Here is a 25,488-nt window from a genome sequence, read left to right on the forward strand (position 1 = left end):
CATGGCCGATCCCGCTTACCAAGCTTTCTTAAGGAGGCCTTCACATTGTTTGTCCATAGTGTCCTTTAATAACCCCATTTCCACAAAGGAGAGGGAGGATTTTTTTTTTAATTCTGGCCACCGGAGCATCAATCTTAGGGGGTCTTATCCCAAACTTCACTTTGTCTCTGCAATCGGATATTTAAGTTTAAAAGCTTTGGATATAGGAGGGCCTTTTTATTCCCTAGAAATTTTTTCCTTAGGTTATCATGTATGGGGAACACTAGTTTTTGTTCCCCCCCCCCCCCCAACCCCCTGAAACATTTGATCCTGTATAGATAAGGGTTCTTTTGACATCAAGCTTCATCGTATCCTGCAGTTTTTAATAGAGAATCTGTGTCTTCAGGGAAACATAAGGGACGAACAAAGCAGTCATCGGAAGAGTCAGTCTCCATCAGAAAAAAAAAAAAAAAAGCTCTCCATCAAAATCATTCATATCGGGGGAAGGATCCACAGATTTTGAAGTAGACGGATGGGGAGACGCGAGTGTCATACGTTGGTCAATTGCAGAATTAACCTCATCCCTAATAAAGGTTCTAAGGTTCTCCATAAATGATGGCAACTCTTCCGCCACCACTTTCTCCTTCAAGTTAGAACATCAGACCCAAGAAGGGGTTACCAACACCAGCACCCAGGTGGTGAATATGGGTGAAAAATACAAGATTACACTCACCGGTAATCACTTTTCCATGAGCCCATGACAGCACCCTTGAGAGCCGCCTCTATCCAGGACAGGAACTTCCGTGGAGAGCTTATTAAGGAGGGACCGGCCTCTATCCACCAGTTATTTGCAAGAAACTTGTCCTATAATTTATACAAAAATCCAACTTTTTTTTTTTTTTTTGGGAGGGAATAATAGCAGGTGCTGTCATGGGCTCATGGAAAAGTGATTACCGGTGAGTGTAATCCTGTATTTCCCTTATGCCCATGACAGCACCCTTGAGAGATGACTAGAATAGAAACTAGCCTTAGGGAGGGATAACAGCCTGCAAGACTTTCCTTCCAAAGGATAACTGATCCTTGCCGCCTAGATCCAGCTTGTAATGATGGAAAAAGGTAGTAGGTGATTTCCAAGTAGCGGCCCTACAGATTTGTTCTAGGGAAGCGTTGGCTCTTTCTGCCCAGGAAGTGGAGACGAACCTAGTTGAGTGTGCCCCAAACCCTAAAGGGCAGGGTTGCCCTACTGAGGAGTAGGCCAAGGAAATAGCTGCCACAATCCATCTAGAAAGAGTTCTGGAAGTAACCTTATCGCCTTTATTCTTCCCAGCAAACTGCACAAAAAGAGTCTAGAAGACTCTCCAGGGTCCAGTCAGCTCCAAATATCTTAGTAGGCATCTCCTGACATTTAAACAGTGCAATTTCATTTCTTTCTCATTATTCGGCTTTTGGCATAAGAAGGGTAGGACTATGTCTTGTGATCTATGAAAAAAAGGAGATGACTTTGGGAAGAAAAGAGGGGTCTGGTTTGAGAATTACTCTGTCATCCAATATTTTAGTGTAAGGAGGTAAAGTAGAAAGGGCAGATATTTTGCTTACTCGTCTGGCCGAGGTGATGGCCACCAGAAAAGCAGTTTTGAAGGATAATATATTTGCTGGTAGGTCTAGTAGAGGTTCAAACAGTGGCTCCATCATACTGGACAAAACTAGGTTGGAGGTCCCATGGAGGAGCGGATGTTCTGGGTATTTGTCTAGTACGATTGACTGCTTTAAAAAAAATCTTCTTATCCAAGTATGATTGGCTAAAGGGGAGTCAAAATACGCACTAAGGGCTGAAACGTGAACTTTTTTTAGGAGTACTGATTCTCAGGGTTTTTTTCAAGGCCGTTTTGCAGAAAATAGAGAACCACAGGCATTGGAGGGGGGTCCAAAGGGTCTATTGGGACACCAGAGAATTTTAAGAAGAAGTTCTTCCATATTCTTAAGTAAATGGACGAAGTAGGGTCCTTTCTACACGACAGGAGAGTTGATCACATCTCCAGACAGGCCCTTCTTTTCAAGTATGGCCCTCTCAGATACCAGGCAGCAAGGTGTAGGGTGCTTATTTCTGGATGGTAAACTGTCCCCTGATGCAGCAAGTCCTGCATGTCTGGCAGAATCAAGGGTTCCATTATTGAAAGTTTGCGTAGCCAGGTGAACCATGACCTTCTGGGCCAGAAAGGGGTGATCAGGATTAGTCTCGTCCTGTGCCGCCTCAGTTTCTGTAGGACCCTTGGAATAAGCCTTATTGGTGGGAAGGCATATAGAAGGTTGTCTGGCCAGGTTTGGGAGAAGGCATCTATGCCTGTTGGAGAATCCTCCGGATTTAGAGAAAATAAATGGCATTTGCAATTTTCTTTTTGTTTGCAAACATGTCCATCAAGGGTTTGCCCCAGAGACTTTTTATCTGATTGAATACTGTCTGATTCAGACACCATTCTCCTTGATGTAAGAGATTTGGACTTAGAAAATCTGCTTTTCCGTTTTCTGCATCTCTTAAGTGAACTGCTTTTATGAAGCTGACTGAAGGGATGATTATAGAGAAGATCTCTTCTGTAAGTGACATGAGGACTTCAGACCTTGTCCCACCTTGCCTGTTTAAATAGGACACTACTGTGGTGTTGTCTGGATTTTTTTACCACTTTTCCTTTTAACTTGGGAAGAAATGCTAGCAGAGCCCGCAGTACCGCTCTAAACTCTCTTGCGTTTTGAGAGTCTCTTTTCTCTTGAGGAGACCACTCTCCCTGAGTGACTTCTACCTGGCAGTAAGCACCCCAACCCATGGGACTGGCGTCTGTTGTAATGGAGATCTGCTCCTGCATATCCCAGAGGAGACCTTGAGATAGGTTTGATGGATCTAACCACCACTGCAGGGACTGGAAGATGCAGTTGGGCCTCCAAGGGGGATAGGGACCCCTGCCATTCTTTCAGAATTTGCCATTGCCAAGAATGTAGTAATGCCCATTTGACTGCCGGGATTGTGGATGTCATCCTGCCCAACACTGCCATCCCTTGTCTGATTGTTCTGTGTCTTGATGTAATTAAAGATTGTACACCTTCCAGAATTTGAGACTTTGCTCTGGGGAAGCAGGCAGCATTGGTTTAGAGTCTAGAACAGGGGTGCACAACCTTTTCTGGTTGGGGGCCACGTTGTGAGCCTGAACCAATTCCAAGGGCTGAAAATAAAACTTAAAGGGGTATTACCAACTGAAATACTATTTTTATGGCATATTGAACATACAGTATATATCATAAATGTCTAGTTACACTTCTAGTACTCCCATCTAATGGAAAATTACATGAAATATACATGTGAGCAGCCACAAGACAGACATACATGTCTGCTACCAGATAATTGGGAGCCGCACAGAATGGTATCGAGGGCCACATGTGGCCCCCGGGCCACAGGTTGTGCACTCCTCGTCTAGAATTAGGCCTAGAAACACACAGCTTTTTGATTGAGTTAAGTTTGATTTCTCCCAATTTATCAGCCATCCTAGCTTCCCTAATATTTTGATTACTTCTGAGAGGTGGGAGGACAGGATGCTTTCTGATTCTGCCATGACCAATATGTCGTCTAGGTAGGGTATCGCTAGGATATCCTTCTCTCTTATATGAGCAATCACCTCCGCCATTAGCTTGGTGAACAGCCTGGGATACCCCAAAAGGAAGCGCTCTGTATTGAAAATGGTGGATCTCAGTCCATGAGAATCGCTACCCTCAGGAACTTCTGAGAGTCTGAGTGGATCGGGATGTGATAATATGCATCCTTTATGTCGAGAGTTGACATCACACATTTCAGAAAAAGCTGTTTTATTGTGGATTGTATCGATTCCATTCGGAACTTCTTGAACGTGAGGAACTGGTTTAGCTGTCTTAAGTTTATTATCATCCTGAGGGTTCCATCTGGTTTGGGAACCAGAAAAAGGGAGGAATAGAACTCCTTCCCCCTTTCTGATTCTGGAACCTCTATTAGGACTTTTTTTTCGCCAATAGGGAAAACACTTCTTGTTTTAAGGCCTGGTTTCTTAGAGTTCCCGTCGAGTTTCATCATTTTTATCCTTTCCAGTGGGGAAGAGGCAAATTCTAGATGGAATCCATCTCTTATTACCCCTAGAATCCAAAGGCTTGCAGAAAAAGAATACCAAGCCTGAAGGAAGGGTGACAACCTTCCCCCCCCCCCCCCCCCCACCGGACTGGCACAGTCATTGTTGTGTAGACTTGGACTGGGAGCTGAAAAGGAGACCTTTTTCTTTCCTATTTCTGTTATCCCTCCAGTATCTGTCTTATCTCGGAAATTCTTTGTTTTTACGAAAAAACTGGCGGTTATTTGTGGGTATGCTGGAGGGGAACCCTTTTTTGTCATCCGCGGCCTTTTCTAAAAAGGTAGTCAAGGACAGATCCGAATAAAAAGTCGCCCTGGCACGGTATAGCACATAATTTGTTCTTCGACCCAGTGTCTCCTGACTATCCTTTTAACCAAACCGCTCTTCTGGCAGAGTTAGCTAAAGCCGCAGATCTAGCTCTTAACCACCCCAGGACCGCCGTACGCAGGATTGCGTCTTTGCGGCGGCCCTGCTCTTCTGGGTGGACGCGCCGGCGCGTCCTCTCGCGAGACGCGAGATTTCCTGTGAACGCGCGCGCGTTCACAGGAACGGAAGGTAAGAGAGTGGATCTCCAGCCTGCCAGCGGCGATCGTTCGCTGGCAGGCTGGAGATGTGTTTTTTTTAACCCCTAACAGGTATATTAGACGCTGTTTTGATAACAGCGTCTAATATACCTGCTACCTGGTCCTCTGGTGGTCCCCTTTGTTTGGATCGACCACCAGAGGACACAGGTAGCTCAGTAAATATGTTGCACGAAGCACCACTACACTACACCCTCCCCCCGGTCACTTATTAACCCCTTATTAGCCCCTGATCACCCCATATAGACTCCCTGATCACCCCCCCTGTCATTGATTACACCCCTGTCATTGATCAACCCCCTGTAAAGCTCCATTCAGACGTCCGCATGATTTTTACGGATCCACTGATAGATGGATCGGATCCGCAAAACACATACAGGCGTCTCCCTGGAGCCTTCCAGGGGGGGTGATCACCCCATATAGACTCCCTGATCACCCCCCTGTCATGCTGCATTCAGATGTCCGTATGATTTTTACGGATCCACGGATACATGGATCGGATCCGCAAAACACATACGGACATCTGAATGGAGCCTTACAGGGGGGTGATCACCCCATTTTGACTCTCTGATCACCCCCCTGTCATTGATCACCCCTCTGTAAGGCTCCATTCAGACATTTTTTGGGCCCAAGTTAGCGGAAATTTTTTTTTTTTTTCCTTACAAAGTCTCATATTCCAACAACTTGTGTCAAAAAATAAAATCTCACATGAACTCCCCATACCCCTCACGGAATCCAAATGCGTAAAATTTTTTAGACATTTATATTCCAGACTTCTTCTCACGCTTTAGGGCCCCTAGAATGCCAGGGCAGTATAAATACCCCACATGTGACCCCATTTCGGAAAGAAGACACCCCAAGGTATTCCGTGAGGGGCATATTGAGTCCATGAAAGATTGAAATTTTTGTCCCAAGTTAGCGGAAAGAGACTTTGTGAGAAAAAAAAAAAAAAAAATCAATTTCTGCTAACTTGTGCCAAAAAAAAAAAAAAAAAAATTCTATGAACTCGCCATGCCCCTCATTGAATACCTTGGGGTGTCTCCTTTCCAAAATGGGGTCACATGTGGGGTATTTATACTGCCCTGGCATTCTAGGGGTCCTAAAGCGTGAGAAGAAGTCTGGGATCCAAATGTCTAAAAATGCCCTCATAAAATGAATGTGGGCCCCTTTGCGCATCTAGGCTGCAAAAAAGTGTCACACATGTGGTATCGCCGTACTCAGGAGAAGTTGGGGAATGTGTTTTATGGTGTCATTTTACATATACCCATGCTGGGTGAGATAAATATCTTGGTCAAATGCCAACTTTGTATAAAAAAAAAAAATGGGAAAAGTTGTCTTTTGCCGAGATATTTCTTTCACCCAGCATGGGTATATGTAAAAAGACACCCCAAAACACATTGCCCAACTTCTCCTGAATACGGCGATACCACATGTGTGACACTTTTTTGCAGCCTAGGTGGGCAAAGGGGCCCATATTCCAAAGAGCACCTTTCAGATTTCACTGGTCATTTTTTACAGAATTTGATTTCAAACTCCTTACCACACATTTGGGCCCCTAGAATGCCAGGGCAGTATAACTACCCCACAAGTGACCCCATTTTGGAAAGAAGAGACCCCAAGGTATTTCGTGATGGGCATAGTGAGTTCATAGAACTTTTTATTTTTTGTCACAAGTTAGTGGAATGAGACTTTGTAAGAAAAAAAAAAAAAAAAATCATCATTTTCCGCTAACTTGTGACAAAAAATAAAAAGTTCTATGAACTCACTATGCCCATCAGCGAATACCTTAGGGTGTGTACTTTCCGAAATGGGGTCATTTGTGGGGTGTTTGTACTGTCTGGGCATTGTAGAACCTCAGGAAACATGACAGGTGCTCAGAAAGTCAGAGCTGCTTCAAAAAGCGGAAATTCACATTTTTGTACCATAGTTTGTAAACGCTATAACTTTTACCCAAACCATTTTTTTTTTTATCAAAGACATGTAGAACAATAAATTTAGAGCAAAATTTATATATGGATGTCGTTTTTTTTGCAACATTTTACAACTGAAAGTGAAAAATGTCATTTTTTTGCAAAAAAAAATCGTTAAATTTCGATTAATAACAAAAAAAGTAAAAATGTCAGCAGCAATGAAATACCACCAAATGAAAGCTCTATTAGTGAGAAGAAAAGGAGGTAAAATTCATTTGGGTGGCAAGTTGCATGACCGAGCAATAAACGGTGAAAGTAGGGTAGGTCAGAAGTGTAAAAAGTGGCCTGGTCTTTCAGGGTGTTTAAGCACTGGGGGCTGAGGTGGTTAATTTTAAGGCATCTGCGGATGCATCTGAGATAAAGTCCACGGCCTTTAGGATTGTGGGGAAAACCCTCTAGCAGCTGTTCCCTTGGGGTTTTGTCTTCCATATGAGTTTCCAGGTCCTGTAACCATATTTTAAAGGGATCTTGCTGTGTAAGTAGCAGCAATGTTCGGTTTAAATGCCTGGGTGGAGGCTTCCCAGATGTTTTTAAGAAACAATTCTGTCCATAGGGTCCTTTAGGCCCCCCAGGTCCTCAAATGGTAACGTTGATTTTTTGGACATCTTGGCTACCAGCACATCTATTTTTGGTGGTCTATCCCAGTTAGAGCATTCCCCTTCAAACGGATATTTTCTTTTAACATTTTTAGGGATGAAAAATGTTCTGTTTTTCTCCATTCTTTTTGTATTAGAAACATTACATTCTCATTTATTGGGAAAACACTAGATTTCTTGTGACCCAAATCACCAAACATGATCTGCTGAACTGTCCTCTGCTCTTTTGTCTCCTCCACCTTCATTGTAGCCCTAATGGCTTTAAGTAAGGAGTCTGTCCTCATGCGAGAAGCTTCATCCTCAGAAGAGTCTGAGTAGCGACTGGTGCGACTGTCTGCCTGGCGGGGTAGATGGAAGGAGTTTCTTAAACTCTTAAAGAATCCGCTATCTCGGATTTCACCATGCTTTTGATGTTTTGCATGAAAGATGGAGATTCTTCCTCTAGCATCTTATCAATACAACGCTGGCAGAGCAGCTTAGGCCAGGAAGGGGTTAACTTTTTCCTACAAGTTGCACACTCTTTCCCACGTGTCTTAGCGATAGCCTTCCTGGGGCTCTTTTATATTCTCGGGACAAATAACAGAAAGAAAAAAAAAGACCCTTAGTATAAAATATAAAAAAAGGTTGGGGATTAACCCCCTTACCCCACCAGGAGTACCAATCTGGAATCATGGTTGTCCTGGTTTTCAGTACGCTGACCACCCTCTTCTTCCATGGTAAGGTCCAGGGATGGAGGGTTTTCCATATATGGGGTCTGCAGACGTCCTCTGGCTGGCACCCTTCCACCTGTGCACTGAGCGGAGTTAAATACTCCCGGTTCGGTCCTCACCACCATCCACTCTGTGGCCTGCAGCGCCGACTTCCTGGACGCCGTGCATTCCAAACACCAGAAGTCGTGCACGCATCACTTCCGGTTCTCACTGAGCGCCTGCCCAAAAGGCTCTGCACCACCTCCCTCTGTAATCCTACCGGGGATGCTGCATGACAGGGAGAACAGGCCCCGGACCTTCCGAACACCACCAGGAGGATCTGGCGTGACAGCGGTACCTCTCGGTACCGCCGGAACTGCCAGCAGATGATATGGCGACAGCCAGGACTGGGAAGGGTGTTCGTCCAGACTTGGGGCGGCTCCAAGAAGAGTTACGCTGCACCAGGTAAACCCTATGGTTAAATTCAAACACACCGGCGGGGCCCTGCAGCCATTTAAAGCTCTCCAGAGAAGCGTCCTATCCATAGGACAGGAAACAGGAACTGGTGGATAGAGGCAGGGTCCCTCCTTAAGAAGCTCTCCACGGAAGTTCCTGTTTCCTGTCCTGGATAGAGGTGTGCTCTCTCAAGGGTGCTGTCATGGGCATAAGAGAAAAAAGGTTCAATCTTTCCAACCAACCTTAACATACACAAAGGAGGTCTCTTACCGGGCTGAGGGATCTGCAGATGTACGTGAGGCATCGGTATCAGCGGAGGACATCCTGGATAAAGGTCTCCCAGCACATAGCCACCTCTTCCTGGGACTGCAGAGCCATTTTAAACTCTGCATCCCACTCTAACAGGCTCAACCCCCATGCCGAAGACCAGAGCACATAAGATTCCTTCTGCAGAGACGCGCAAGGCGTCGATCCCTCCTGCACCATGTATTTATTAGGGAAATATTCCCTTTTAGTTCTCCCTCCTTCCGGGGCGGGGGGGGAAAGAGTCTTCTGGTTTTTGTCTCCTTTTTCTTTTTCTGTTCACTAGCACATTGCTCTCTGTTCCTGCTTATGTACGAGTATATACGCAGTTTTGTTTTACCCGATTCCCTGCACGAAATGCTATTTATATTTTCTCATGAGTGCTGGCTATACAGCACGCTCCTCCACAGCATGTACTAGACGTCAGCGCACTCTCCTTGCTGCTTAGCAACGCACGCAGAGTCTTTTCCTGACTCTCACCCACCCACGTGACGGGCGCTGCACCGGCTGGTGCTTTGCAGTCCACCGGCCGGACGCGCCTGTTGGTGGAGCGTGATGTCTTTGTCAGGTGACCGGACCACCTGATTCCGGAAGGCGGTATCGTGAGTTACAGGGCGCGCTATGAGTCTATAAACATGGCGCCTTCTATGCCATTTGGCATGCAGCTGAAAGAATCAGTTCAACTGCCCCCATTGCCCCCCCCCCCCAGCAACTTGTGGTGTCTACCAGTTGTAAGGGACCATTGATGTCCCGCTCTTGCATCCTAAAGATCCACTGATCTAAGGTATGTTCCTGTTCTGGCTTCCTATAGTTCTCATTTTTGTGAACCAATCCTTATGCTGTCTATATTCTTATGTTGATTATATTCTTCTTGTAGGACTGTCTTTACCTATCTTGGATTATTTCCCCTGATAGACCACTTGAAACGTGACACGTCGGGAACCATCCTATAGGGCAGAATACCTCCCTATTCTAGGGTAAGGTATCCGGACACCCCTTGCGGGGCAGGAACTCTGTATAGACAGGCAGGGCCACAATAGCAATGTCCCCAACCAGGGATATTGGTTCCCTGCACGGTCTATACCTTGAAACTACCAACGACCACACCAAAACCAATACCAGCCTAGACATGGTGCATCCTTTTCACCACGCTTGGCCGGTCCTTATCAAGGGTTGCGTCGGAATGGTAAGACTGTTCCTTATTTCTTAAGCCATATTTATTATTATTTATCTGTACGTGGCGCTATGTTTTAACTATATTAGTTATAAAAGTTATATTTTAAGCTCCCTCATTACTTCTGTAGTTCTCCTCCTGCACCATGGCAGCGTTAGGGAAATTTGCACCAAATCATGCAGAGTTTCCAGCTGATTTTGGTGCTTAAATGCTGCAGATTTTCCAAAAATGTCACATGCATGTCATGTTATCTGTGGATTTTAATGCAGAAGCTTTCCACAGCTTGTAAATTAGATTTTTAAAAACACTCATCCACTTTGCCGCTTCTGTAACCGCTGCAGATTTTCTGCATGCAGTTCTGCAGCATTTACGCCAGATGTGAATGGATTCCTTTCTTCTAGCAGACAAAACTTACACCATTCTGCCATCCGAAATATCAAGAAGAGAATGCTGCCACTAATACTGACGTACATAGGCTTTGATAGGCATTCTAGGCGAGACTCCTCCATAGCACAGCATGCAGTGAAACTTGCCACAGCTTTATTTCTCCATCCATCACTTGCCGGTGTCAGACCATAAGAGAAAGAATGTGTACCTCCATCAATGTGAAAATAACGTTATTACAGGACAGATACACAGCAGAATTCCATGTGGAAGATCCACAGTGATTATAGATATGCAGCAAAATGGATGAAGAAAAAATAAATAAAAAAATAAAAAAATCATCCACACGCTGTGGGAAGTACCGAGACCGCATAAAACTTCATCTGCAGTGCAGACTTTAAATCCTTAACATGTCAACGTAGGTTTTGGGTTTTCAATGCGGATTTTACACTTTGCCGTGCTGAGAGCAAGATCTGCGGCAAACCCCATTTACTGTATACTTGTCCCCTGGACAGATCCTAAAAGTTGGGAACTTTAAAGGAATTTGCCTGAATACTGTGCAGAAGGCCATCCTGGTGGCCAGTTCATAGGTGACAACTTTTTCTAAACCACTTACCTGGCAGGAACAGCCCTCTCTGGCTGTCTTATATGACAGTTAAAAGAGTCATCCAACCCCAATAATGCCCCCCCCCCCCCAATGCCCAGGCACCTCAAAAGTTAATTTACCCCGCATCGCTCCTGATCCCCACACAGCCGCCGCAGCATCTCCTCTTTGCATGGATCAAAACTTCCGGTGAAGGAGGCAGCGGCCAACAGCAGGCTACGATGGGGGGGGGGGGGGGGGGGTGAGCCTCCCTAGGCGATGGTGCCGGGGAGCGGGGTAAGTATAACCTATATGAGAGGCATTGGGGTAGGGGGGGGGGGGCATTATAGGGGTTGTCCGGGATTGGGAAGATAGGGCATTGCTGAACACATACTCCTAAATGTTACATTCGCGCCTGTCCTACCTTTACCCGACATTTCTAATGCCCAGTTTTCAAATCTCCAACTCTCAACCGGAAGTGCTGCATTTCAAAGACTCGGTGACATACCGGGTCCCTTTCTGCCAAGCAAAGCCTCTTCTTCCGCTTCGCAGGGAGCCCAGTGACGTCACCCTCAGCCACATGAATTATTTAAAAGTGCCTGGATGGGCGGAAACAAGGCGGCAACCAACCGCGCTAAGCCGCGCCCCTCTGGTCCGGTGACGTCACCGGGCAGGGCGCTTTGTTATGAGTGAAGGAGGCAGAGCACTATACTACTTAGCATAGTAAACGCCTCCAGTAATACAGGCAAGTGGGGCGGCAGGATATAGGAATAAGCAGTTACTGCACGGAGGAGGTGGCTGAAATAAACAGTGCGCGGGGGACCGTCGGAGCCATGTAGGAATAGCGAAAATACCTAAAAACATATGGGGGAGTACACAAAAAATAATTATATACATCTGCTTAAAGGGGTTGTCCGCCTTAAGCAGACGGTGTTCCAATCTGGTAGTTTGGACTACAGACATCAGTATCCCACAAGTCTGATGTTCAAAGGGGTTATCTCACATGCACAACCCCTGTCCAGAATCCAGATGTCCTATTATGGCACATGGACGGCACGGAGGGGGGCTCCTCCAGAACAGACTCTGAGGCTCCTGTATTATCTGAATGATCGGCATGCAATGCTACACGTTCCCTGCAGTGGACCCCATGAGCCTCACCCTGACTGGCACTTACAGCACATTGTTCCTTTAGGATCCCCAAAAAGACAGGTTCTAAATGAATGCTACTGGACACCAAGAACATATGCCCCTTTAAAGCCATGGGTCACTTGTCTGCCATGTTACCTTTCTGGGCAGCATCCTCCTGCCTCCACCTCCTCCATGAGAAGCATCTGGACTTCACGTTTGGCTTCTTTCTCCTTAGTTCATCTGGGGGGAGGAATGGAAACTTCCGAGGTCAGTCCGCACGCTCCTCTAGGGGCCATTCAGAACAGTCAAACACATCCGTTTTTTACATAACTACGTTGGGTCATTCCTTTTCTATTCCAACTAGAAATGTATGACATTATCAAACCAGTGCTGCCTGCATCTAACCATGCAGGGACCCCCTTCCCTAACTGGTAACACCCATCTGAGCCTTCATTGCAGACTGCTAGTAATTCCTTCATAACTTCTAGCAGGAATAATAAAGGAACAGCACAACAGAGACATAAGAACAGATGCTCCAGAATGGTTATTACATGGGGAACGCATGTAGTTACTAAAATAGACATGTCAGGAGTGTTCGGTCTGCCCACGCGCCATTTCCACTACCAAACATCATAATAACGTATGCTATATGGCGGTGTGCACAAGCCAAGGAGAGGATGTGATCAATTAGGCTTCCCTTAACCCACCCCTGCCTCAAATTATACTGGAGCAGTCATGCGTGTACATTAATAACATTCCAAAAAGAAAAACCATGCATCGCACGTACACGAGCTCTGCATTGATCTGTTGCTTCGCAGCATAATTACTAGTATACAGCGCCATAGTCCACCTAATGGACCCGAGGACATTTGTATACATTTTTATCACTGCATAAGCCCACTCACCACGTCAAGGTTGCAGGAGACTACATATAGGTTGAAGGCTACAAAGAGGACCTTTCACTACTCTACAAACTAAAAACTAACTATATCAGTGGGCAGAGCGGCGCCCAGGGGTCCCCCTGCACTTACTAGTATGTCTGGGCGCCGCTCCGTTCGCCCGGTATAGGCTCCGGTGTCTGCGCTCCCTCTGACTGATTTCTTGTATGAGGCGTGTCCTTTGCTGCAGCACTGGCCAATCGCAGTGCACAGCTCAGAGCCAGGCTATGAGCTGTGCGCTGCGATTGGCCAGCGCTGCAGCAAGGGACACGCCTCATACAAGAAATCACTCCAGTACAACAGAGGGAGCGCAGACACCGGAGCCTATACCGGGCGAACGGAGCGGCGCCCAGACATACTAGTAAGTGCAGGGGGACCCCTGGGCGCCGCTCTGCCCACTGATATAGTTAGTTTTTAGTTTGTAGAGTAGTGAAAGGTCCTCTTCAAGACCACTGTTCACATGGTGCAGTACTGTCTGGTTGCTGCTGTGGCTTTGATGCTGTGCTTGTGGGTTGGTGGGGCTCAGTCCGACAGCCGGGGTCACCTGTGGTTGCTGTATTTTGGCGGTAGAGGTTGCCAAATTAGAGTCAGTCCCACTCGAAAGAGGCAACCTTGACGTGGCGGGTGGGCTTGTTGCGCAGTCATCAAAATGTATGCCAATGCCTTGTGTCCTTTGGAATTTTAGACGTGTACATGAAGCCGACTCACATTAGGACGGAGCAGCTGACCACAGATGGCAGGCCTGGGCACCGCTTTACAGGTAATGCTGACTGGCACGGCCATCCACAGGCCACACAACATAATCTGCCCCCGGCCGCACTGCTTGGCTCTACCCCAATGTGAACAGCAACAAGCATGAGGGATATAGTTACAGGCAGCGGTGGGATCGGATCAGGAACCTTTCCCAAAGCTCGACTGATCAGATGCTTAGAAAGCTTGTACATCACAGAGCATGCGCTTCAGTGTAACCTGTGAGGGCGTATTCACATGCAGCAGATTTGTGGTAGAAATTTCTGTGACCAAAACGCACTTCCATTTGTCTGAATGGGGTTGTTCCTGCAGCAGGTGCATCGTTTTCTGCATTCAGTTGAATGGGAGTCACAGAATTGTCTCCAATAAATATGCAATGTGTGAACTCACCCTCAGACACCAGAATTACTGTAACGGATTTACTAAGAACTAAGTGGGTCCTTTATCAAACTGGTGTAAAGTAGAACTGGCAACCAATCAGATTCCACAGCTCCTTTGGAAAATGAAAGGTGAAATCTGATTGGTTGATATGGGCAACTCAACCAGTTCTACTTTACACCAGTTTGATAAATAACGCAATCGGAAAACCTTCATAAGGCTACATGCACACGACCGTATGTGTTCTGCGAAACGGATGCCATCCGTTTTTTTTGCGGATCCATTGTAACAATGCCTATTCTTGTCTGCAAAACAGACAATAGGACATGTTCTATGTTTTTTTTTTTTTTTTGCGAGGCTACGGAACAGACATACTGATGCGGATAGCACACAGTGTGCTGTTTACATTTTTTTGCGGACCCATTAAAATAAATGGGTCCGCATCCTATCCAGAAAAAAAAAAAAAAAAAACACGGATCGGACTGGTCTTAAGGCCTCTTTCACACTTGCGTTGTCCGGATCCGGCGTGTACTCCACTCCGGAAAAACGCAAGTGTACTGAAAGCATTTGAAGACGGAACAGTCTTCAAAATGCGTTCAGTGTTACTATGGCAGCCAGGACGCTATTAAAGTCCTGGTTGCCATAGTAGTAGTGGGGAGCGGGGGAGCAGTATACTTACAGTCCATGCGGCTCCCCGGGCGCTCCAGAATGACGTCAGAGCGCCCCATGCGCATGGATGACGTGTCCATGTGATCACATGATCCATGCGCGTGGGGCGCCCTGACATCACTCTGAAGCGCCCCGGGAGCCGCACGGACGGTAAGTATACTGCTTCCCCGCTCCCCTTTACCATGGCTGCCAGGATTTTAATAGCGTCCAGGCAGCCATGGTAACCATTCAGAAAAAGCTAAAGGTCGGCTCCGGCAATGCGCCGAAACGACGTTTAGCTTAAGGCCGGATCCGGATCAATGCCTTTCAATGGGCATTAATTCCGGATCCGGCCTTGCGGCAAGTGTTCAGGATTTTTGGCTGGAGCAAAAAGCGCAGCATGCTGCGGTATTTTCTCCGGCCAAAAAACGTTCCGTTCCGGAACTGAAGACATCCTGAACGGATTTCTCTCCATTCAGAATGCATTAGGATAAAACTGATCAGGATTCTTCCGGCATAGAGCCCCGACGACGGAACTCTATGCCGGAAGAAAAGAACCAGGGCCGTTTCTACAGCCGGGCGAGGGGTGCAACCGCACGGGGCGCATGTCTCCAGCAAGAAGAGGGGGGCGCCGTGGCCCGTGGGTATCTATTTACTGGCTGGGAGCGCAGCGCAGGCAAAGTTAAAAGTGCTACTACGCTGCGCCGGCTGCGGCTCCATATTGCTAATGGTTCTGGGCCTCTGGCTGCAGGCTCGGCTGTCCTGTAAGCTGTAAGGGGCAGGGCCTGGCAGCATGTCCGGAACGCCCCAAGACCAGTGCGCTGTGCGGGGTGACGTCATAGGCAGCGCTGCTGCGTGCGTCCATTACTTCAGGCGGGAGCAGAAGAGCGAGGCGGATGCCATTTTCTCTCCAGTCTGTCTGCTCAGTCACTCACTGCACTGGCACAGAATCCTCCAGGATTTCAGCCTCCGGTCCTCCACCAGCAGATTCAGTCAGGAAGTGGCACTAGGCTAGCCCAGGCCCCCCAGCAGGTTAGGTACAGTTAAAGAAGTATTAAGTTAAAAACAGACAGTATGGCAGGCCTATATATAGCTGCATAGTACATGTGCATATATATAATTATGCTCAGTGCTTTTGCTGTATATATAATTATACTCAGTCTCAGATGATACTATAGATAATATACTGAGTATAATTATAATTTATATGTACAGTTACAGCGCTGAGCATAATTGTACATATGTACTATTCATATTCAGCTGTATAAGCCTGCTATATATATAATATGGAAAAACGAACTGCACTCCAAAAAATAAATCAAAAAAAGATCATTTATTGACCCTTCTGGTGCAACGTTTCGGCTCTGAACCTAGAGATGAAACGTTGCACCGCATGGGTCAATAAATGATCTTTTTTTGATTTATTTTTTGGAGTGCAGTTCGTTTTTCCATATTATCTTGGGGCTTATGGTCAGTCCCCATTGAACATTGCACCCGCCTAAGCACTTTTGTCCAGTGCCGCCATTTCTCTTATATATATATATATATATATATATATATATACATACACATGGATGCTGCATAGCTGACACGTATATTGTCAGTAATAAATATATATATATCAGCTATGCAGCATACCCCCTTAAGGACACAGGGTTTTTTCATTTCATTTTTGCGTTTTTGTTTTGCGCTCTATGCCTTCCAAGAGCCATAACTTTTTTATTTTTCCGTTCACATAGCCATATGAGGGCTTATTTTTTGCGGGACAAGTTGTACTTTCCAACGCCATCATTTAATAATGCATACGGTGTAGTGGGAAGCGGGAAAAAAATTCCAAATGGGGTGAAATTGCAAAAAAAAAGCAATTTCACCACAGTTTTACGGGTTTCTAAATTACGACGTTTGATTTGCGATAAAACTGACCATTTAGTTTTATTCTACAGGTCAGTACGAATCCGGCGAAACCCAATATGTATAGCTTTTCTTGCGTTTTGATAGTGAAAAAAAATTCAAAAGTGGGAAAATTTTTTTTATTTTTTTGTCGCCATGTTTTGACCGCTATAACGTATTTGTATATAAGTGTATGGCGTTGTATGGGGGCTTATTTTTTGCGGGGCGATCTTAACTTTTAGTTGATACCATTATGGGGTGTGTAGGACTTTTTGATCGCTTTTTATTTAATTTTTTTTGAGGAAATGAAGCGTCCAAAAACGGCAAATCGGCCATTTGGGCGCTTTTTTCCGTTTTTCTGTTTACCGTATGGGAAATATATTTTTATATTTTTATACTATGGGCGTTTTCACACATTGCGACACCCATCAGTTTCCACTGATCCATCCACATCACTAACCTTGGTTAGTTAGAAAATTGAACATGTTCTATTTTTTTGTGGTGCAAGAGCATGGTGAGAAACCACACAGAAGCACTCCATAGTGCTTCTTTGAGGTTCTGTGCCTCCGTTCTGCACCATATCTTTCATTTGTGATGCGTAGCACAAACTGGTGGGGCTGCAGCATTTTTAACCTGGCCAACAGCAAGCATTCATGGTAGAGCAGCTGGCTCTGTAGCCTGCATTACTAACATAGTGAACAATGGCTTAAAAAACAAAACAAAATTGTTGGTTTTTGTTTATTTGCCACCAAAGAAAGGGAACAAAAAGCATGATGGACCCCAAAATGAAAACTACACGGTGTCACTTAAAAATCAAGCCCTCACACAGCTCCGTTCTATTCTACAAAAGTGAGCTAGGTTACAATACCAGGCAAAGCCCATGGACAAATCTTGGCAAAAACGTGTTCATTTTAGATAATTTCTGATCCTAGTGGAGGCTGCTGGACTGTATAGTTCAGCGGTGGGAGAGAGAGTTGGTGGTAGCTGAAACTCAGTCTGTGGGAAGGAAGCATTTACATATCCACGTGTTCTTTCTTGTTCTGTATCAGGAGTGGAAACACAGATCTGCAGTAACCTAAGTACGCCAGCTGGACGGCACATTCTGGACTACGCCAACTGGACGGCACATTCTCAACTACTCCAACTGGACGGCACATTCCGAACTACGCCAACTGGACGGCACATTCCGAACTACGCCAACTGGACGGCACATTCTGAACTACGCCAACTGGACTACAACTTCCCAGTAAGAAAAAAAATCTATTGCACAAAGTGGATTTACACACTGCAACTAGCAGCAGATTGTCAGTAAGGGTGGTTCCCTCCTGACAATCTGCTGCTCATTCAGTGTGGAGGTAAAGCTCTGTATTTACACACTTAGTGGAGGCTGCTGGACTGTATAGTTCAGCGGTGGGAGAGAGAGTTGGTGGTGGTAGCTGAAACTCAGTCTGTGGGAAGGAAGCATTTACATATCCACGTGTTCTTTCTTGTTCTGTAACAGGAGTGGAAACACAGATCTGCAGTAACCTAAGTACGCCAACTGGACGGCACATTCTGAACTACGCCAACTGGACGGCACATTCTGAACTACGCCAACTGGACGGCACATTCTGAACTACGCCAACTGGACTACAACTTCCCAGTAAGAAAAAAAATCTATTGCACAAAGTGGATTTACACACTGCAACTAGCAGCAGATTGTCAGTAAGGATGGTTCCCTCCTGACAATCTGCTGCTCATTCAGTGTGGAGGTAAAGCTCTGTATTTACACACTTAGTGGAGGCTGCTGGACTGTATAGTTCAGCGGTGGGAGAGAGAGTTGGTGGTGGTAGCTGAAACTCAGTCTGTGGGAAGGAAGCATTTACATATCCACGTGTTCTTTCTTGTTCTGTAACAGGAGTGGAAACACAGATCTGCAGTAACCTAAGTACGCCAACTGGACGGCACATTCTGAACTACGCCAACTGGACGGCACATTCTGAACTACGCCAACTGGACGGCACATTCTGAACTACGCCAACTGGACGGCACATTCTGAACTACGCCAACTGGACTACAACTTCCCAGTAAGAAAAAAAATCTATTGCACAAAGTGGATTTACACACTGCAACTAGCAGCAGATTGTCAGTAAGGATGGTTCCCTCCTGACAATCTGCTGCTCATTCAGTGTGGAGGTAAAGCTCTGTATTTACACACTTAGTGGAGGCTGCTGGACTGTATAGTTCAGCGGTGGGAGAGAGAGTTGGTGGTGGTAGCTGAAACTCAGTCTGTGGGAAGGAAGCATTTACATATCCACGTGTTCTTTCTTGTTCTGTAACAGGAGTGGAAACACAGATCTGCAGTAACCTAAGTACGCCAACTGGACGGCACATTCTGAACTACGCCAACTGGACGGCACATTCTGAACTACGCCAACTGGACGGCACATTCTGAACTACGCCAACTGGACGGCACATTCTGAACTACGCCAACTGGACGGCACATTCTGAACTACGCCAACTGGACGGCACATTCCGAACTACGCCAACTGGACTACAACTTCACAGTAAGAAAAAAATCTATTGCACAAAGTGGATTTACTGCTCATTCAGTCGACATTGCATTTACACACGACTGTCTCTTCTCCTGATATAAGAACGAGCTATCGCTTTTTCTCTTAAGCCAGCATTGTTCTCTTTAGGCAGACGACTGTATAGACAACACTAGCTGCTGACAACTTTGATTCAGGCGTCCATACCCCTCATCATTTTAAACAGGGATTCATCGCATGATCTGTTGCAACTTTACACTGGCCGATTATCTGGAACAAGCGTTTCGATGAATGCTTGTGGCAGGTGGTTGGCCCAATGTTCAAGCAGTGTAAATACACCTTAGTGTAGCTACAGACACTTTTTAAAGAAATACCTAAAATGTCTGTCCATGAATAGAAACTCCACCGCCCGTACCTATGTGATGAAATATGGATATGATTGTAGGCAGCTCAGTGTTTTCTTATAACACATATTTGTACTAAAACAAAAATAGCAATGCAAATACAATTGTATATAATTAGGCTGCTTACACCCATTCTGTTTTTGGTGAGTGATTGTGAGCCAAAACCAGGAATGAATGTTACACAGAGATAAAGGTATAATAAAAAAAACTTTGCCTCTGTTCTATGTTTTTGACCCACTCCTACTTTTCACTCACAATCACTGATGGAAATTACAGACCAAACACTGATTTTCAGATGTTCAGAAATTGGCATTTTTATTGTTAAAACAAAAGGGCATGTACAACTGTAGTTACCAACACTTTTTGTTTTTTTCAAAAGCAACACAAATGGCCCCACCAAAACTTTCAGGAGCACAAAACAGAAAGAAAAGAAAACAACAAAAATTTGAAGATGAAAAAGCTGCAAAAACAATGGCTATGTTTTTAAAAAAAGATGCAGAATTAGCAAGTACAGATCTACAGTGTACATCAACTGAAGATCTGTCTATTCAGCAAGAATTTACTATAAATGTTCTTTCCCAACACAAAGAAGGTTGTTCTGATGTTTTACAATCTGAAGATGAAACCGTAGACACTGTCATAATACAGCCTACAACATCTACAGAAAGCCCTCAGGTTTCACAGTCTCAAGGCCATACTGAGTGTGCGCAGGAAAGTAGTGAAGAGTCAGACACCCCGGTTGCTGGGAACACTGCCCATTTGGATAGTGTGACCACATATCAAGATGTAGGACTATGGCCAAGGATAATCAACAGTAGATTAAGAGACCTTATTGTACTACAAGGACCACAGCCTCTGCCCCCTGCTAATTTTGTTTACCCAAAAGATCATAATAAGCGGCATTTTTCCGGTTTCTATGGCTTTTTAGTTTTGCCAAACAAGGAGCAGGTGCCTAGGCGATGGGTTCAATATTCTTTGTCTACCGACAGAATTTACTGCTTTTGCTGTAAGTTATTTGACCCCAGTCCAAAATCAAAATTTGGAATGGAAGGCATTAATAAATGGCAGCACATTGGCGAATATCTAACAATGCATGAATCTTCTCCTGCCCATATTTCTAGCCATCAGAAATGGATTCATGCAGAAAACAATCTGAAAAAGGTACAAGGCATTGACAAAAATTTACAAACCCAGATGAATCAAGAAACTAAACGTTGGAGAGATGTTCTTGAAAGAATTATGGCAGTTACACAATTTTTGGCAAGCAACAATTTGCCATTTCGTGGGTCATCAAACAAATTAAATACTCCGAATAATGGCAACTTTCTTGGTCTTATTCAACTTTTGGCTAAATTTGAACCAGTGATGAAAGACCATATACAAAGAATAATGTCTCAGCAAACCTTCGTCCATTACTGTGGTAATGTTATTCAAAATGAAATTATCATTTTAATGGCCTCTCAAATTAAAAACAACATATTACAAAATGTAAAGAAAGCTAAATACTTCTCTGTTATTTTGGATTGCACCCAAGATGTTAGTCATATTGAACAACTATCATATACCCTAAGGTTTTTAGATCTCGCAGGAGAAAAGCTATCAGTAGGTGAACATTTTATTGGTTACCGACCAGCTAATGATACCTCAGGTGAAGGTCTGAGTAATCTTCTCTTTGATGAGATATCAAATTGTGGCCTTGATATGGACAACTGTAGAGGCCAAGGGTATGATAATGGGGCCAATATGATTGGCATTAACAAAGGTGTGCAAACCAGAGTTTTAAGAGAATACCCTCGAGCATTTTTCAATCCATGTGGTTGCCACAGCTTGAATCTTGTAGTGGCAGATGCATCCAAATCATCTGTTAAGTCTGTGAACCTTTTTGGCACTCTGCAAAGGCTTTATAATCTATTTGCTTCTTCGTCTAAAAGATGGTGTATAATAAGTGACCATGTAAAAAATATAACACTTAAGAAAGTGTGTGCCACACGCTGGGAATGCAGAGTTCAAAGCTTGAAAGCTGTCCGTTACCAGTATACTGAGATTTATGAAGCTCTTATAGATTTAGAGGAAAACACTGATGATCCAAAACTTTCATCTGAAGCTAAATCCCTTTCACTTATGCTGCAGGACTTCAGTTTTCTTTTGACAGTTGTTATTTGGTATGATGTGCTATTTCAAGTGAACATAGTCAGCAAGGAAATGCAGTCTAGAGATATGGAACTAACTCGTTGCAACGATTTACTGAAAAATTGTACTCAGTATGTCAGAAGTTATAGGTCCTCAGGCTTGAATTCTGCAAAAATAACTGCATCAGAAATAGCTCTGGATTTGGGCATTGAAGCATGTTTCATTGTGAAGAAAAGGCCAAGTAAAAAGAAAAGAATGTTTGATTATGAAAGTCAGGATGAACCTGTTACAGATCCAGAACAGCATTATAAGGTGTCTGTCTTTTACCCCCTGATCGACAACATGACTGAATCCTTAGAGACCCGTTTTTTACAGTTATCCAGACATAATAAGCAATGGGGTTTTCTATATAATATTTTAGATTTGCCAGTAAAAGACAAACTTCTAGGTCTATGTAAGGACTTGGAGCAAATATTAAGCCACACTGCTGAGGATGGTAGACTGCAGCATGATATAAATGGCATCCAGCTATGTGAAGAGCTACAGCATATCCAACCAACTATAAGCAAAGATTCTATCAGACCACTTGAAGTTTTGCAACACATACAAGATACCCAATGCCATGACCTATTCCCAAATATATGGATTGCAATGAGAATTTTATTAACCATTCCAGTGACAGTTGCAAATTGTGAAAGGAGCTTTAGCAAATTAAAGCTAATAAAAACATACTTGCGTTCTACTATGTCTGAAGACAGGCTATCGGCTCTAGCAATCCTATCTATTGAGAGTGAGATGGCAAAATATACAGATTATTCTGCAGCAATAGATGCCTTTGCAGCAGCTAAGTCAAGAAAAGTGAACTTTGTTTAAAACTAGATATCTTGATGGAAGATCAACATAATGAAGATACCGGTAAGAGACATATCAATTCTATTGGTCTTTGCTGAAGATTGGTCTACGGTAAGCATTTTTACATAGTGTCATCTTTCCTTTATTCACAGGTTCTTGCTTGTTCTGCATCAGAAGTGGAAACACACAGATCTGCAGCAAGTTAACTACACCATCTGGACAGCACCATCTGAACTACACCATCTGGACAGCACCATCTGAACTACACCATCTGGACAGCACCATCTGAACTACACCAACTGGACTACAGCTGCACAGTAAGAAAATGTTTTTAGAATAAGTTTTGCTCCAGGCACTTTGTAGATAAAGACCAAAATACCTAAAATGGTTGTCCATGATTACAAACTCCACCACCCTCACCTGTAATGAGATATGGATTTGATTGTAACTCAGTTCTATTCAACAGAACTGAGCTAGGCTGCGATACCAGGCACAGGCCATGGGCAGGCAAAATCTTTTCTGGAAAGGAGAGTTGGGTGGTAGCTGAAACTCAGTCTACGGTAAGCATTTTTACATAGTGTCATCTTTCTTTTATTCACAGGTTCTTGCTTGTTCTGCATCAGAAGTGGAAACACACAGATCTGCAGCAAGTTAACTACACCATCTGGACAGCACCATCTGAACTACACCATCTGGACAGCACCATCTGAACTACACCATCTGGACAGCACCATCTGAACTACACCATCTGGACAGCACCATCTGAACTACACCAACTGGACTACAGCTGCACAGTAAGAAAATGTTTTTAGAATAAGTTTTGCTCCAGGCACTTTGTAGATAAAGACCAAAATACCTAAAATGGTTGTCCATGATTACAAACTCCACCACCCTCACCTGTAATGAGATATGGATTTGATTGTAACTCAGTTCCATTCAACAGAACTGAGCTAGGCTGCGATACCAGGCACAGGCCATGGGCAGGCAAAATCTTTTCTGTTCTGTGTATGCTATGCAACATTGGTTAAGTCATTGTTATTTAATGTTTGGGGGGGGGGGGGGGGGCGCTTTTTTAATGTCCGCCCTGTTGGTAAAATAACCTAGAAACTGCCCTGAAAAGAACGCAGGTGTGAAAGAGCCCTAAGGGCGACTGCTCCCGCCCGCTCCTACCTGCCGCAGTGAGCGCCTCGCACGCCGCCACCTGGAGCTGCCGCCGGCTCTCCTCGTGTCCCGGTGTGAGCGCGGCGGCCCGGACTTCAGCCGTCACCGGGAAGACGTCGCGGAGGAGGGAGAGGAGAGCGGACACCGCAGAGCCGGCACACACCGGGCCATTCACCTTACTGCCGGGCAGCATCACCACCCCGACCACAGCGCCCCCTGCAGGCAGGCGCTTACGGATATCCCGCAGTATCTCCCGCAGCTGCCGCTGAGATGCCGGGAGTACCAGCGATTCCGGGCGGCACAGGAAGAATACCAGTCCGAAGCGAACAGTCCGGTTGCGGGAGGGCTGCGGCCCGTCTGGTCCCGGTTTCTCCCGCTTGCAGTGGTTGTCAGGCTTCGGGGCTCCATGCTGTGAGGCTCCCTGTGTAAATAGATCTCCTCCGTTCCCCAGCTCGACCGGGAAGAGCTCCCGCAGAAAGTTCTCCAGCAGAGCCCGGCTCTCCGCCCGCTCCCACAGCTCCCCGACCAGCAGGACTTGCTGAGGACCCCCGAAGCCCTCCAGCACCTCCCTGAAGCGGCTCTCCGTGCAGTCTCTCGCCATCATCCTAGCGGCATCCTGCCCTTTCACACGATCCACTGCCCGCACACATATGTGGTAATCCGCCGGAACATAGTCCAATGAGGAAGGATCCCGGAATGGGATCCCCGGCTGCCGCCTTCCATAGGGCGGCCAGGGCCGCGCCCACCCTTAGCCACACCCTCCTGTCCGGCGCCTTCGCCTCTTATAGGACGGTAGGCGACACACCCACCGGTCACCACGCCCCTGAGCCCGGCCCTGTCCCTCACCTTGAGACTCGGAGCTTCCCGGTCAGTGCACATGTAGTAGTCTAACCGCAGCGTGTGAATGGGGCAGTCTACACCGCCTCGGCTCTAGGGGGCTGCCCTCTCACCAGGGGTGCACCATCAATGAGGCCAGGTGAGGCGATCCCCTCAGGCAGCAGAAAGGCTAGGTGCACTCCTCCTGTCAGGACCCTGATGAAATATCATGCCACAAGATGGTAGTTTTCTTGTAACACTCTGAACCCTTTGGGGACATGGTGTTTTTTCCTTTTCTGCATTTCCAGTTTTTATTTCTTGCCTTCCCGGAGCTATAACTTTTTTATTTTTTTATTTTGTCCTTTCACATATTTTTTTTTTTTTTTGCAGAACAAGTCGTACTTTCTAATGACACCACTTATTGTTGCATACAATGTAGCGGGAAGCTGGAAAAAAATTCTAAATGCAATACTGCCAAAGTTTTCTAGGTTTTATTTTTACTGGTGGTAAAACTCGCCGTTCCCTTCTTTCTTTGCAGCCATACCATACATATAGTTTTTCTTCTGTTTTAATACTTAAAAAGAAATAAAAGCTTTGGAAAAAATAACTTTTTTTTCTTTTCATCTTCATTTTCTGACCCTATAACTTTTTTAGATTTACATCCATGGAGCTGACTGAGGGCTCATTTTTTTGCGGGGCGATTTGTAGTTTTCATTGATAACATTTTGGGGTGTGTATGGGGGTGAAGCGACGAAAAAAATGTCAAATTTGCCTTTTTCTTTTTTGCTACAACGTTCGCAATATGAGATAAATAGTTTTCTATTTTACTAGTACAGGTATTTTGGGACCTGGTGATGCCTATGAGGTTTATTTTTTATTATTTTAACTTTTCTTAAAGAGAAAGGGGGGTGATTTTAATTTTTGTATTTTTAAAAGCTTTTTTTTTCTTTCTTATTTTTACACTTTTTTTAAAAGTTACCTAGAGAAATTGAACATACAACTGCT

The 25,488-nt window shown here is 45.1% G+C and overlaps 1 protein-coding gene across 2 annotated transcripts in view; it reads right to left on the reverse strand.

The window, feature by feature from the left end:
* The window catches only part of C4H2orf72 (chromosome 4 C2orf72 homolog), a 36,265-nt gene extending 11,888 nt beyond the window's left edge, over positions 1 to 24,377 (reverse strand). The window contains exons 1-3 of one of the 2 annotated variants that reach the window (XM_040428457.1): positions 23,677 to 24,377; positions 12,421 to 12,469; positions 12,142 to 12,248 (exon numbers count right to left, since the gene is read on the reverse strand). In XM_040428457.1, the coding sequence (XP_040284391.1) occupies positions 12,142 to 12,248; positions 12,421 to 12,469; positions 23,677 to 24,271 (751 nt within the window). In that variant the 5' untranslated portion in view covers positions 24,272 to 24,377. The remainder of the gene's footprint in view (positions 1 to 12,141; positions 12,249 to 12,420; positions 12,470 to 23,676) is intronic. The other variant, XM_040428458.1, reaches the window with a different exon arrangement.
* Positions 24,378 to 25,488: the final 1,111 nt, after the last annotated feature.

This window comes from Bufo bufo, chromosome 4 (assembly GCF_905171765.1).
Source record: "Bufo bufo chromosome 4, aBufBuf1.1, whole genome shotgun sequence".
Lineage (NCBI taxonomy): Eukaryota > Metazoa > Chordata > Amphibia > Anura > Bufonidae > Bufo > Bufo bufo.